General features: G+C 39.1%; 1 protein-coding gene across 1 annotated transcript in view; it reads right to left on the bottom strand.

The window, feature by feature from the left end:
* LOC117302365 (neprilysin-4-like) overlaps nucleotides 1-13,032 on the bottom strand; it is a 30,865-nt gene extending 17,833 nt beyond the window's left edge. The window contains exon 1 of the mRNA XM_033786287.1: nucleotides 12,352-13,032. Coding sequence (XP_033642178.1) covers nucleotides 12,352-12,586 — 235 coding nt within the window. The 5' untranslated portion in view covers nucleotides 12,587-13,032. The remainder of the gene's footprint in view (nucleotides 1-12,351) is intronic.
* Nucleotides 13,033-16,044: the final 3,012 nt, after the last annotated feature.

Below are 16,044 nucleotides of genomic sequence, written 5' to 3' on the forward strand. Positions count from 1 at the left end.
CTTTCGAATGTGACACATTTTGCTATGTACTCGTATCAATCGAGTGACTTGTGTGTATACCTCTCCACAAAAAAAACTGGGACTACACGGCGACTTTTAAAAGCAACTTCCCACTGACTTCCTCTGAAGCAGATTCCTGCTGCGTAACTATTTTGAGCAATTTCATGGCATTTCCGAATATTGTTCCTCACATTCCCTAAATGTTTCTAAACTATTGCTATATTGAGTATTGATTCTTTCTGATCCAAATTGCCAGGTCATAACGACTCTCCTTTGAACCAATTTTCAAAAGTAAGAGTTTCTTGTGGTCAAAGTGGGCTGGATGGATTATCGTCTTATGCTCTAGCGAAATAACTTATCTCCATCTCACCCGGAATGTTGGGAGCCCTTTTATCGTAAAACCAGTGTGTCAGTTATTCTGGTTCTGTCTTATCGACTATCCGGAACCGTCTGGTTCTCCTCGGACCACTCGTTCTTCTTTTCTCGTTCTGTTTGCTCTTTTTGACCTAGCCCATGGCGGCCTTTTAAATTCGTTTAAACTACAGCACAGAGAGAGAGAGGGAAAGGATATCTTTTGACCTAATTTCGAGAACTGCAATGTGGCAGTCTATTTTGGGTACTGTGGAACTTTCTCAACATTGTGTTGAATCTTTTTCTTCTTCTGAGACTGAAATATTTAAGGTTGATTGTTTAATGTACTATCAGACCGGACTTGTTCACAACCAGTGTGCCAAATATTCTGGTCCTCTCCGATTCGAGAATCGGGAACCGTCTGATTCTCTTTGAACCAGCCCTTTCCTTGATTGTTTTATTCATACTTTTATTTATATTTTGTACCAAATACAGTGGTCCCTTGTGATTTATTACTTTACAATGTCCAACATTTTCTTAAATCTCTTTTCTAAAACTTAAACGATCTAAGACTGAATGATGTAACTAAGGTTGAATGAGTATCATACAGTCTGCTTCCACGTCCTTCTCTTTGAGTTACGACATTCCCTAACAGTCAATTTAGAAACTATTGAAAGGGCCACCGGCTATGACACTACAATCACACACAAAGGTGTAAGGACTCGTCAGCAATCACCCATACATGACGATCGTCCGGCAGGCTGTAATTTCTGTCCAAACACCCCTACTCCCTTCAAGAGAGAAGAGAGATAGAAAGGAAGAACAAACTAATCAGTAGTTTTGCCTTTCCTCATAGAAGCATCGTGTTATTGCCAATCTTAAGGCGAGAGGAAATTGTCATAATACGCGTCTATTTCCTATTACTTGCTTGTTGTTGTTAAGACACGATGATGATTGTGTACACGCGGGTTGTGTGTTTATTTTATGCATGATGCCGCGAGTGTTTACGAGGTTTTGTTTTATGGGGGGAAACGAGAAGCACTTTATGTTCGACGGGGACTGTACTTGGACGGGCAGCTCGATTTATTATTAAAGGGGATGGAGACGACGCTGTTCTGATTACGATGATTGTAAAAAGTGAATATAGACCCCGAGAATATGGTGAAATAATTTCACGCAGAAGGTATACGGTGTTGCTTACACATATATATTTATAACGTTTTCTGGGTGTTCCACAGCCAATCGTTGTTGCCACTTCGGTTGTGGGCGACTTGAAGTTCACATAGGAAAACTGCCCCAATTGTATACATAGTAGAACTAGTTGAGTTGAATTTTGAAAACAATTTTATCACTAATATTTATTTCTTCTCGACCTCTTTGTAAAATGAGACAGAGCTTTATGATGAATTTGATTTAATCATTGAGGATGGTTCTGCATTAGTACATACAAAATTATCTATGACTGCGCTACCCACAATGGACCCCAAAAATGCTGTCACTGGCTCTGCCAAATGGAAATGATGCCTGCGCTTTATATCAATACATTTTAATATTTTAAGCAACCAATTTAAATTGTTGTTTTTTTAACAAATCATTTATTACGCTTCCTATTGACCATACAACATCATGACTTGTTATTATAATCGGAACCATCTTTTGGAAATAAAGAGACACTCCTCACGATGTTACTCCTATTTTACATAACATCGTGTCCTGGACTTGATTTGACTTGCTAGACGTTCATGCAGCCAAGGTAACATTATTAATACCCATATCGATCTATGTTTACACAGCAGAACCTCTTCATTGATATTATTTTATTATGAGTTTACCACTACAGGGCTAACAGTGTCCACTTTGCCCTTCCCTATCAGCACAGCTGCTCACCATAGGGCCTTCACCAATGAGCGCCATTCTGATATCTCCTTCATCAGATGAGTAACGTGACTGTGAGACCGTATCATCAACGAAGAGAGATATCTTTGTCTCTTTATACCTGTTTTCTCTTCATCTTCGGGGCTTTTTATAGCGAAATATCATCTCTCTGTAACTGTACAGCTTTGGATATTTTCCTGCTTAAGAAGACTAATATAGATCTAGATGTATTGATTTCCATTACACATGAGAGCAATAAACCACCATGGTTCTTTTTACCATTCTGTGTTCTTGACTTGGGGCTGTTCCGGGTACAAGTGCAGTAATTTTAAAAGTTTAGCTTAAAGCCGTATTAGCTGTTATTTGAATAACTAATTGCGCAGGTTTTCCATTTTGAGGCTGATAGTGAAATATTTCTCGGGATGAATGGTACTAGTCAGTTTGTCAGAATATAATAATAATAATAATCAGAAACACCAGAGCTTAAGTCCGGTGCTCTTAACCGCTCGGCCAAAACGCACTGGTTAAAGGAGAAAGTTTCACTTTAAAAATTAACACGAAATGATATAAAGTCAAATATCTCAATATTCCTTGAGGCATCACCTACTTATCAAGATCGTTATGAGTGCTCGAATAATGTTTGATATAAACCATAGCCGGGGCATCATATCTGGGACAAACCTGCACATGAATGCAATTAATTGAACTCGTGGTGACGTCATTGTGCCCACAGCAATGGCTCATGATTGTTTCAATAAATTTAAAAAAATCTTGTTCTTACGAATCTTGTCTCCTTTTACAGTTAAGTTTGGGTGCATTCTTTGAGGAAACAAATTTGACCGTCCAATTACATGTTCTCATCACATCAGGGCACAATTTCATAGAGCATTCTTATACGCATAAACTATTGCTTTTTGCTCGGCAAAAATAAGCAGGACCAGTCACATATTGTATATGTGACATGGTGATTTGGCTAATAATCTTTTTCTGATAAGCATAATGATTTGTGTTAAGCTGCTTTGCGGTCACTTGGCAAAATAAATTTAATAAGGATAATCTAAGTCGGTTTTCTGTTGGAATTGAGCTTATCAACATGCATCTGACATGACTACTTTATGCATATTTTATTCCGTCTTTAAACGAACTGTAGCGTGTTACTTGATAACCAGTCCCAAGAAAGTGTACACGACTCCTTGAGTATCAAAATGCATTCAGCAAACCCAGTAGCTCGACTATATTAAGCGATTTGCTCTGGGGGTTCGAGAAATCAATGAAAGCTATGTCCAACCGTGACTGCATTTGGCACATTTTTTGACGCCGTCAAATTGTCGAGTCACCCCCGAGGTTACAGTTAACCCTTGCAAGTAGACTTTTTTGTTTATCCCGGGCCCTTTTTCTTTGGAAAGCGCAGACAGACAACAGCCGCTTTTTCCCCAAGTAAAATGTGAACCTTATCGACTTCTACGGCACCGTGTTGAATGGGGGAAAGTGAGATTGGCTTCGGTTGACGTCATCATTGATTTCAAATTCTTAGCACGACCCTTGGTCGAGTTGGTCGAGGACGTATAGGGTGCTTGACTGAGTTTCTCTATTATTCCCTTGCGGTACCGACCTCTTTGCGATTAGTATGTTAGCAGGGGGGGGGGGGACTTGCTTTCCCAATTCTCACCTCACCCAATCTATACCTTAATCATTTCTTGGATTTTGTTTCGTTGGGAGGTTAAAGGCAGCGGACACTATTAATCAAAATAATTATTAGCATACAAACTTACTTGGTAACGAGTAATGGGGAGAGGTTGATATAGTATAAAACATTGTGAGAAACGGCTCCCTCTGAAGTAACGTAGTTTTCGAGAAAGAAGTAATTTTCCACAAACATTTTATTTCGAGACCTCAGAATTAGATTTTGAGGTCTCGAAATCAAGCATCTGAAAGCACAAAACTTCGTTTGACAAGGGTGTTTTTTCTTTCATTATTATCTCGCAACTTCGACGACCGATTGAGCTCAAATGTTCACAGGTTTGTTATTTTATGCATATTATGTTGATATACAACCAGGTGAGAAGACTGGTCTTTAACAATTACCAACAATGTGAAGTGTCTTAAAACTGTTGGTATTTATACATGTTTAGTTTCTTGTAATTTTATTAAGACCGTTATTCGATTTCCTTGGTAGCAAGACTAACACATTGAGAATGGTTTGAGTACCGGATAGTTTGCCTTCCTTTGTATAGTTTCTAAGTTCAAATACGCTACGGGAAAGTTTTGTCATGAATCGCACGGATACGAGTGTATACAAAGTACAAGGAGTGCGGTATCTCATGCCATCCACAACAGCTACGGGTCGTGTCACCCCTAGCAGGTGTGCAAGATTGGTCGCCCGGAGTGCCGGCAGAAGAACCTGAAACCACGGGTTCCTTTCCTTTTTTTTTATTAGCACCGTGGTAATTTCCTCTCCATATATCGAGGATGGGGCCTCGATCATGTTTTAATCACGCACACGGTATACTGCTTCTCTCGCGAGACCAGCTTGGGTTTCTATTCGGATGTTTTTCCTGTTGTATTATGTGTATTTTATTTTGAGCTGGGTAAATGTATACATGCTCAGGGCGATATGTTACCAGTCCGGGGCTTTCAGAATGCAACAATGATATGAGTTCATCAAGAATTGATGAAGATTAACACATGACACTATAAATACATGCTTTCTCAAGAAGACGACCAGAGCATACTGATCGAAACGTCGAGTTCAAACCAACGGTTTCAGAACCGCCACAAAAGGAAAAGTATACAACCATCAAGTAACATGTGCACAAAATGTTTGTTGAACTTGTATCTCGTTCCAATCTACGAAAATCAAACAAGTCTGATGGAATGCCGCACTGTCATGGTTTCAATTCCAGCCCTAATCCTAAGCAATTGACTCCTAAGCCCTCCAGAAAGTCCTATGATCCTCAAAGTTGGCGGGAAATGTTAACATTTCTATCAGCAGCCATACAAGTTAAGACCACCGGAGCAGATAACGAGGGTTTAAGGCCACTTACAATTTGTCGACCATTCCCAGAAATCGGATAAAATTAAAAAATATGGCTCATTTTGTTCGCCATAAATTCACGACGTTTTGGGGGCTTTGCATCTCTGTCTTTTAATTCGTATCACCCAAAACACATTTTAAGATCGAGGTACAAATTAATGAATGCTTACCGTGATGGTCAGTGCATGCTTACAAACCACTTGTGTATACAGAGAATAAGACCAAACTATGGTACACTGAATTAATATAAGATGTGAATTATGCAAATATGCCTTCTGACTTTGTGGTATTTTATTATTAAAATGATATGCGAAATATAACAGTTCTTGAAGTATTTTTCTCTTGAATACGTTGTAGTGCACATGTTTGAATGGGCAGTAATTGTTTAAAAGGCTGATGTACTTGAATTTAAGACTATTCATTTTTGTAATTCCTGATTCCATGGCAACCGAGTGTTTCTGTGATTCAAAAACACTCTACCAAATCTTTCTTTGAAAGGCGAGTAGCTGTATCGGACTCGGGCTTTCATATTCAGTACTTATAGATTCATAATTCAACAATGCACGATTCAGCTCAATGCGTTGGATCGTATGCAGAAAGGAGTAAGCAAACGTGGCTGATAGTTAGGCCGTGTCTGAATTGCCGGCTATAGCTACGGCTATGGCTAGATTTCCGCGTCATCATACGTTGAGGTATATGACATCCTTGGCAACACCCTTATCAACAGCCGTAGCAACAGCCGTAGCCGTAACTGTAGCCGCCAATTCGGACATGGCCTTAAACTTGTAAATCCGGGTCAACCTACGTCTCAGAATTGACCCGGACCTATAATCCCTGCCATATCTTGTTGGCCCCCACCCCCTTTCAATTTTGGTTCCAATTGCCAATCTTCTTCTGCGTTATAGTCAACATGAAGCGGGTTGACGGGGGCCGGGGGACAATTTTATTTATAGCAGTGGAGAGTGGACAGGGAATAGTTTAATATAACGTTAGGAATGGGGGGCCCAAGCATTTTGGCCGGGATTGTAGCTTGGTCATTGTGACCAGGAATCTTAGTCAAAATGCACAGAAAAGAGTCAAAATTACGCAGAATCAGAGTTAAAATACATTAAAAAAAAAACACTTTCTGGGTCAGCCTACCCGGAAATGGGTCTGACACCTGGACCCTGATTTGGTTCAGTCTTATTCACAGGGTCAACAATATCAGAAAGACTTCAACATGTCTCGGGCTCGCAACAAACCATGATCCGGTCAGTTTTGACGGGTCTTCTAGAACTATTCACTATAGCTCTGTTCCGTTGGTTCCTGCGAAACCTAAGGTTCGACTGGATGTAAACTTGTTCCCCAGATCTGTAATGATCCGTGTGCTTTGTTTATACTGATCCGTGTATCATGATACACTAGCACGGGTAAACTACCTGCAGACATCACACCTGAAAAGTAATCATGGAAATTCCAATCCTCGCCAAAAGGAAGAACCAATGCTATAATTTGATAATGCTGTTGTACAGGCTGATATGATGCAACGTGTACATGATGATGATGATAATTAAATTATAGTTAATAACGAGCAGTAATTCATACCTCTTGTGGCAATTTACTATATTTGTCCGGCATATCATTGTTTTCACAATGAAAAGGTATTAGGGGGGAAGGTATTAGTTTGGTAATCACTCTTAAAATGAATGTCAATACCATCTTTTGTTAGAAGCCTTCAGCAGCGTTTGATAGTATTAAGTATTTCGAGAACTTCACTTTGAAGTAATGTGATTATGCAACAATGCGGACCCCAAGTTTGAATCTGAGAAGCGTTACCGCGTAACGCCTTTCAGATTGTGTATTCCTATTAGGGATTATTCTTCCAAAAACCAAAGGTATGCTTTGCCTTTCAAGCTGCAATTGTGCTTCTCTCCAGCGTGAAGACTAAGACGAGACCATTCAAAAAAATACGGGTAGCTCTTTCCACCTCGATCAAAACTAACTTTAATGTAAGAATTTGTGAACATGTATAAGTCCCCAAAATGCACAAACACAATTACAACTTTAAGTAGGCTTTTGATACGCGGTCCTTTAAAATGACAAATTGGAGACATCATCTTGTCCCCTGGGGTCACAATTAAGTTTAACAAGTGTACTGTTATTAAATCCTGAAGTCCTCTTACCAAGTTAACTAGAGGTCGATGACATCCAGACCCGGGGTGAATAGAATTTAAATATTAAATGCAAATAAAGGGTTGTCGAATCCTTCGAGTGTCTCATACTTGCCTGGTGAAAGTCAAAACAAGCAAGTGTGTTGTCGTACACTGACCAGCTTGGGCATAATTTATGTTACATGCATTTTGCATAATTTATGCATTCATATGTTTATCTGTGTTGGCTGTATATTGTTATGATATGATTTCGTTTCAATATTATTTCAGTGAAAAATATCAGCTCTCATATTATACGTGATATTTAATATTCATTTCTAGATAACGTTTTGACATGGTTACATGTATTCATTGATAAACAAAAATTAGTATTCTTAGAATGTTATTACTCTGTTTCTTATTTTTTCATTTGCCATTACTAATGTCATGTTCAGCACGCTAGAGCATGTCGACATGACAGCGCTATGTAATATATCGATCGACTTACTCTTAATTAAACTAATTTTAATTTTAGGTGAACACTAACTTGTTTTAATTGCAGGTTTCATAACAATATCAACGTGCAATTCTGATGGCATTTCAGACGTCCGTTCTTAAAAACCATCATAATTAACTGAGTTTGTTTCATTGCAACTTTTATTTGCACCAACTGAAGCACTTTAAAGAAAGAAAAAAACACTTTGAAGTATTTAAGGCAGGGTGTACTTTTGGCGGTTACTCCAAGTTTTAATGATCATACAAAAATAAACCTGGATAAGAGCACCGAAAAGCTGTTTATATTATACACATTGTTAGAAACGACCCTTTTGATGTAAGTGAAGTTTTAAAGAAAGGTTTTTTCACCCCAAAATTGAATCTGAAAAATGGCTTAAGGCATGAAGCTTTTCCCATACGTCTGAAAGTGCGCAATTCTATGCAACACAGGTGTTTTTCTGTCATTATTTTCTTGCCACTTCGATAACCAATTGAGTCCAGATTCTCACAGGTTTGTTATTTTATACACATGTTAGGATACGCCAGGTGGGGGATACTGGTCTTTGGCATTAAAGTATACCAGCCTTTAAAGGGAAGGTACACGTTTGGTAATTGTCAAAGACCAGTCTTCTCACTTGTTGTATCCCAACATAAGCATAAAATAACAAACTTGTGAAAATTTGAGTTAAATTGGTCATCGAAGTTGCGAGAAAATGATGAGAGAGAAAACACCCTTGTTGGACGAATTTGTGTGCTTTCAGATAGGAATAAAAGACTTCTAGCTAGAAGTCTTTTATTATTTTAGTGAGAAATTACCTCTTTCTCAAAATATATGCTACTTCAAAGGGAGCTTTTAATCACAATGTCTTATACTTCCGACAGCTCTCCAATGCTAGTTACCAAGTCAGTTTTAAGTTAATATTTGTTTTGAGTAATTACCGATCGTGTACATTCCCTTTAAATGTCTAAACTACTGGTACGGGTTAGCAATGACCACTTATAGTTATCACTAAAAAGTGTATTTTATTCAAATAAATTGGAATGGTTTAAAACGGTGCTTTCATTCCAGTTTTTTGTATAGCGTGAAATGGGGGGGGGGGCAGTGAGACTACTTTAAATCTTAGCAATAATACTCTCCCATTTGGATACGAATTTTGATATTCAATCATTAACAAGTAATTCACAAATGTTCTGTGGTTTTTGAAACTTTGTAATCAGTCCCGAAACGAGCGTAAACATGTCGATAAATAATGTAATTTCTTTCAATCAAATAGAAGGAACCTCATCAGGCTGAACAAATACACAGACACGTGACATTCACCTCTTTTCCTCTCCCTAAAACAAAAGTAAATGTTGAGTCTAATCATCTTTAAATGTATAAGAGAGGTGTTTCTTCATGAAAACACTCTGCCAGCCAGTCATGCGTGTCGTGGGCGACTTTGCCCCGTAAACTCCACGGGGCTATCGATCCCTAGCTGCGGCGAGCCAACGATGACTTTACACCCACGCATTTTGAGCCCGGGATGGCAATGATTTCCCCCTTTCTCTAGCTTTCTAGCTTCTCTTTCAATCTATTGGAATATGGAGATACTACACGGGGAACCCTCGATCACAGCGTGCATATATCAACTCGAGAATACCAATTTGGGACTTCCTAAACAAAAAAATGAGCGTCCTGGGGGAGCAGTGCGTCATAGCAATACGACGAGAATTCCTGCGACTTTTTTCATTTGTTTGAATCAACTGACATATGGTGTCAATCATACGCCAGATAACACTATGTATTGGCTAGATCAGCGTTAGGTTCAGTTGAGTTAGCTTCAGATACCAGGAAAGATATATTTTTTCTTAAAGGTTGTCTTACAATTCAATCACCGTAACCACATTGACATTTTAAGAAAATCTAAGTCACATGGCTAAACAGACGAAGTTTGACACAATTCTGGGAAAAATAACTCCCGGTTTATGGAATTAATTTGGATTCAACAATTGTTCAACTTGTTTGTCATTTCAAATCAGTGACGTTTGAAAGTGAAGCTGACTACAATTTGGATGTAGCCAGGACCACTTTTCAAAGAGCCGCTTCTAAACACGAAAACACAACTTAGCAGAATAAGGTTTACCAGCCAAAGTACCCTCGTCAAATTAATTTAAAATATGTGACTGGTATCCTGCTTAATTTTGCTTAGCAGAGGGTTGCTTAGCATAATAATTTTCGCTGTGTATGGCAACTAAACGACAAATGAGTAACCATGTTGGTTATAGACATATGGGCCAGACCTTTTCTCACTTTTCAGCCTTAGATTCGTTACATTGAATCTTAATGGAGGAACTGCATTACAAAAATGTCTATGTAAGAAGTCAGTGCAATACGCAACCTCCCTTATTATGGTGTATTGATGATGTACAATGCGTCTCGCCACCTCTGACCACTTAAGGCATGCATGGAGTCAACTGGAAAAATAATTAAGTTTCAAGATTGTTAATATATCTAATATCGTTGATTAAACGTCATTAATGTAGAAGATACACCTGGGTGCCGTTTATCAAGCTTAGACTTTATACTACATTCATTGTCAACCCTTAAAAGAGTTGGAAATATGCCACAGGAGTGTTCTGTGGAAAAGCAAATTGTTTGTTAATATTTGTGAATTGCAGACCTTAATAACTTCAGTGTTTATTTTTGTTCATTGCAGATATTGAGTTGTGATTTCAATCGATAAAGCCATAACACATTTATTGATTTCAATCGATAAAGCCATAACACATTGGACCCAATGTTCACACCAGTTGTATTTGATTGCAATAACACGATCAAGGAACCATCGATTCGGTAAGTGAATGAATCAATCTACAATCATTTCAGAAATTAGAAGAAAAAAACAAGTTAGGTTAAAATGACCCCCTTGGCTGCGAAATGAGTGAGAAATCTTTAAGGCTCTACGCGTTGAGTCGATATTCAATTAAGTCACAATTTTGAATAAAAACAATTAACTTAATATTAGTTTAGTTCGAAACGTGTTTCAATTATTTGGTTGAAGATTCGTTCAAGGCAAGTGGAAATATATGAACAAATATTAACACAGTATTCAATGTGTTAATGTCAGTGCAAGGTTGGTAGCATTTCGCAATAAATTATACAAGAAGTAAAGTAAAAATAATTCCCCTTTCGTTTTTCATATTGACTTGAAAAGCTGGTAAAGACATACCTCATTAGCATAACACCAACAGCATAACATGAGCATTAGCGCATAATTACAAGCTTGATATCAACATTTGACAAAAACTCAACAACGGATCTTGTGCATGACCTTGAAACAACCTGGATAGCGTGACATTCTCGTTTGACAAGGTGTATTGTAATCGCGTCCTCGGTCGTGCTGCGTGTGTAATATTTAAAATATTGGACAATGAACATTCACATATGTTTGTGCAGCAAATGTCCATTTTTAGTTTGATATTGAGCATTGGACATTCACATATGTGTCTACACCGAATGTCGATAATGTACATTCACGTATACGGTTGGTACAGTGAATGACTACTTTTCATGGTCATTGTTGCTATACAAATCTGTGTGAATGTCCAATGTCCAATGTCCAATATAGTTTATTTATTCATTATACGTTATTTTTTTGAGAATATACTACGAGCAGAGGCCGTTTAGGGAAGTGTGTCCGGTGGATTCAGTAACTGTGGACCAAATGGAGATCCCTACCGCGGAAATCTTGACATATTTTATACCCCAATAAAATTTAAAAGTACGAACATTCGATGCTACGCTTTTCATGATGAGACCATCAAGTCTAAATTTGATTTACATCTATTGACTTGTTTTTATTTTGTTGAGTTTGGTAATTTACTAGCTGTGCCGACTCTAAAGAATCAACGTTTTTGACAAAAAGTTTAAAAAGAATGTATCATGAAACGCGATCATTTATTATAGTCGTCATTGAGTAAAACGGCTCTCTATAAAGTAAAATAGTTTGTGAGAAAGAGGTAATTTCTCACTCGAATAGTAAAAGACTTAAGACCTGAAGCCTTTTTATTAGGCATTTAAAAGCACGCCAACTGCGCAACAAGGGTGTTGTTTCTCTCATTATTCTCTTGCAACTGCGATGACAAAAAAATTCACAAATTTGTTAATTTATGCATATGTTGCATAACATCAAGTGAGAATACTGGTCTTTGACAACTACCAAAGGTATCAGTGTCTTTAAGGAGGGAGCTTTGGCAAGAGAAGAAAATGAAAGATATGAGAATGCAGTCTCCCTCTTTATGTGGGCCAAGCTCAACCTTGGTTTGACCTTAATGAACACGCGCAATCTTCTGATCTTTACTACTTTGTTTTCAAATCGCCTCCGGCCATCATGTAGGCGTATCAATGCGTGGGCCGGACTTCGCAACATCATCCTTAAGATGAAAGAGAAGAAGAAGAAGAAGAGAAAAAAATCACTTTCGTCTTACCCACTGTGACGATCAGACAGATGAGCAGTACCACGCAGATGATGAGGAGCACGAGAAGGAAGAAGAGCAAGAACTTCTCAAGGCTGGATCTCTGCCGGAACCAGCTTCGACGACCCCCGGATCTGGGTGGTTTCTTACCCCTCCCTTCCTCGAAGTCTTTGCCTTTCACCATGACCTCCTGGGACTCCTCCATGGAGAGATACTCAAGATTCTTCCCGTTCTTTTCCGTGTTCATTGTTCCTCATCAACGTTGTTTTCTTCTTTCTTAAAATAAATCACTTTCTTCCTTCTCCACAAGAAATCAACACGTGCATGGGATCTTAGCTCCACACATACAAATGACGACGAGTATATCTTCAGTCCAACACGCGCATCTCAGAAGAACTCAAGATACCCGTGTCCGTTAGCAAAGAGAGCTACACTGATGGTGAACTCAAACTAACCACGGTCTATTGACAACTGGAGAGGGGGGCTGAAATTCCAGTCCCTCCAAGCCGACCGGACGTGTTTTTACACTACAGTCCCGTTTGTTTTTATTTCAGATTTGTTCCTCTTAATATCTCTTTCGTCCCCTGTGCTGAGAGTAGTTCAGACGGCGGCTTGCAAGTCTGCATGCCAGTATCAGGGGGTGATTACGGTGAGCTTGGAGTCCTGCTGCGACGGATGTCCATAAAAAACTGCACACACACGAGAAGCAAAAAAACATATATATATTTATACGTGCTTACTGGAGCTCTCTTCAGAAGAGCGGAATGACTTGAGTACGCATGTGCACTAAATTGGCGGGATTTTATCAACGATTTCACCAAGATGCATATTTAGAATCGGTATTTCATTTTGTTTTCATGCATGCTTTGCCGATAGAGCAGATAATGTTATTGTTGAGCTGATCTTACTACAACATTCCAGAAGGGAATTTAAACCAACTATCTGGACTGAACGTTGGAGGATTACTGATGATCTTTTGACAAAGGTTTTACCAGTGTATATTTCTCCGGTGGCATTTTTGGTTTGTTTTCCCAACACTTTAAGCTGTGATCAAACCGAGGCTGGAAGGCTAGTAGTGAAGCGTATCTCAAAACTTTCACTGCAAAACACCAGTGGACATTCCTTTGTTGAATGTTCTCTTAAAAGAAAACTGGTAAAAACACTATGTGGACGTGAGTAAGTCCACATAGTGTTTCAAAACCCTGCCTTGTATGGACCTCTTTTGTTATCAGATCCACACTTCGTATGTTTTGCTCACCCAAACTCTGTAAACCTTGGTATCACACCTACACATGATATCTTCAATGTTGGTAGTTTCGAAGTGTAATAGTAACACCTTATACACCATCACAACACTTGGTGACATACTGCTGCACATGACACCTGTGACGTCAACATTACCCCGTCTTTTGGTTACAGTCAGTGCAAATTGAACTAAACAAAGATATATCTCCCATTAAAGGCACTGGACACTATCGGTAATTACTAAAAAATCATTCTTAGCACAAACACTTACTTGGTAACGAGCAATGGAGAGCTGTTGGTAGTATACAACATGTGAGAAACGGCTCACTCTGGAGTAACGCAGTTTTCGAGAAAGAAGTATTTTCCACTAAAATGTTTGAATTTTATTTCGATACCTCAGAATTAGAATTTTGGGTCTCGAAGTCAAGCATCTGAAAGCACACAACTTCGTGTGACAAGGGTGTTTTTCCCCCAATATTATCTCGCAACTTCGACGACCATTGAGTTCAAATTTTCACAGGTTTGTTATTTTGTGCATATGTTGAGATACACTAAGTGAGAAGACTGGTCTTTGACAATTACCAAAGGTGTCCAGTGTCTTTAAATGGGAATTAATGGGAAACCAACACTTCTAGTTCATGCTTTGATACTATTAGTATAACACTTTAACGCAAAATATTGATTTTGTCTAAGATATATGGACACTCATTGAACCGTAATAAACCAGACATATTCCGTCGATTGAGGCAGGTATCATTGTTTATTTTAAAGACACGAAGATTTATTACTGAGCCTCCAGCGCCGCTCATTGACCATATTTTATTCAGTTGAAAAAGCAAATCTGCTTTAATGTCTGGCACACTTGGTGAGTTAAATTTGTTGGGCCCGGAGCAATCTCGACGCCGCGATTTCGAAGCGGGCGTAGGGCAAACAAAGAAGAAGGAAAATCTCTCTGTTCGCGATTAAAGGGGAACTAGTTTTCGAGCATAACTCTTTATTTAATGGTCGTTTTTAACAGACTTTAATAATCACATTGTACTTCAGTCTCCGAGAGAATCCTCGCTGCAAAACAGTCTGTGGGTAAAGGTCAATTCAGCATTCATTATCCCCGATCTTTCGGCAATCGGAGAAGAAGCTGAATGGTCTTACCTTTAAGCTGTGCATTCGATGGTAGTCGAGTTGGACGGGAAGTCGGCTTGTAGGTAGACTTGACTCAAGTCCCAATCCCGTGCCATCGCTAGAAAACTGCTCTGCATCCCCCCCCCCCAATTCTGTTCCACACGCGGGACCAATTAATAGCTATATGGACCTCTCGCACGAGAACGGGACTTGAATAAAGTCTAGCTTGTATGAGACTTCTAATCTTCCTTAAGGCGTGTACAGGGGGATATATATTGATCACACAGTTGCACAGGTCTCTCTGCTGAAAGTTAACTGCAGCTAATCAGATTCGTGTACTGTCGATCCATTTTGATTTCAAGACAAACCTCTTTTTGTCTGCATTATTTAGTCTTGTCCATGTAAATTTCTGTCTTGTTTCGGCCTGCCTTGTTTCGGCCGGGGGAAAGTCGATTTAAAGCCATTTTCTGCACACATTCCTTTATTGTTAGCAACACAAGTTGAACATAGTTTTGGATTGAACAAAGATACATTGACTTGAGCGGGAGTTGAACCAGCAACCCACGGATTTTATGTTGAGTGATACTATACACAAGGCTATCGACCCAAATCCATTGTCACCATTGATACGTCACGTTCCCACCCACTCCTGGGCTAAAACAAACGGGGTTTAACCCCTTCAACAGACCGTAAGCACGTAGACTATCGTGGCTATCATGGTATCACACACTAGGAGCCTGGGTGGTATAGCAGAATGCAGTACCAACTGTTTATGATAGTATAAATTATGATTAAGTGACTTGCACAAGGACACAGGTGTCATGACCGGGATTCGAACCCACACTCTGCTGATGGCATTACCAGAGCGAGTACAAAACTGTAAACATTGATTCATATTACTCCCCGTATTGCTTTTAGATCATCCCCGTGGTTTTTGCTCGTCAGTTTTTATTGTTTTTCTATGTCATTTAGTACTGCCCCTTTCAACCAAATCACAGCCCCTTGTTAATTGACATCCACTCTAGGACGTTTGGTATGGTCGAGGTTAGGATATCGTGGTTGATAAGATGACCAGCGTGCCTACGATGTGCTGTTTTAGATAATGGAGATATAAGATAAATTCAGCATGTGCTGACAACGCCAAACATTTTCAAGGTTCTAAGAAATATTGTGCCCGGTGTATTATCAAGTATACCAAGACAGCTTTAAAATGCCTATGTTAAATCAAAACAAGAGATTTGAGATTGTCACCGCGGTAACCAACTAGTCTTTAGCCCAAGTTACCCAACAATGAAGCCCACTCCCAAAGGCTTCCTGAGGTTTTCCAATCCAGGCTGCTCA

The sequence above is a fragment of the Asterias rubens genome, chromosome 18, assembly GCF_902459465.1.
Source record: "Asterias rubens chromosome 18, eAstRub1.3, whole genome shotgun sequence".
Lineage (NCBI taxonomy): Eukaryota > Metazoa > Echinodermata > Asteroidea > Forcipulatida > Asteriidae > Asterias > Asterias rubens.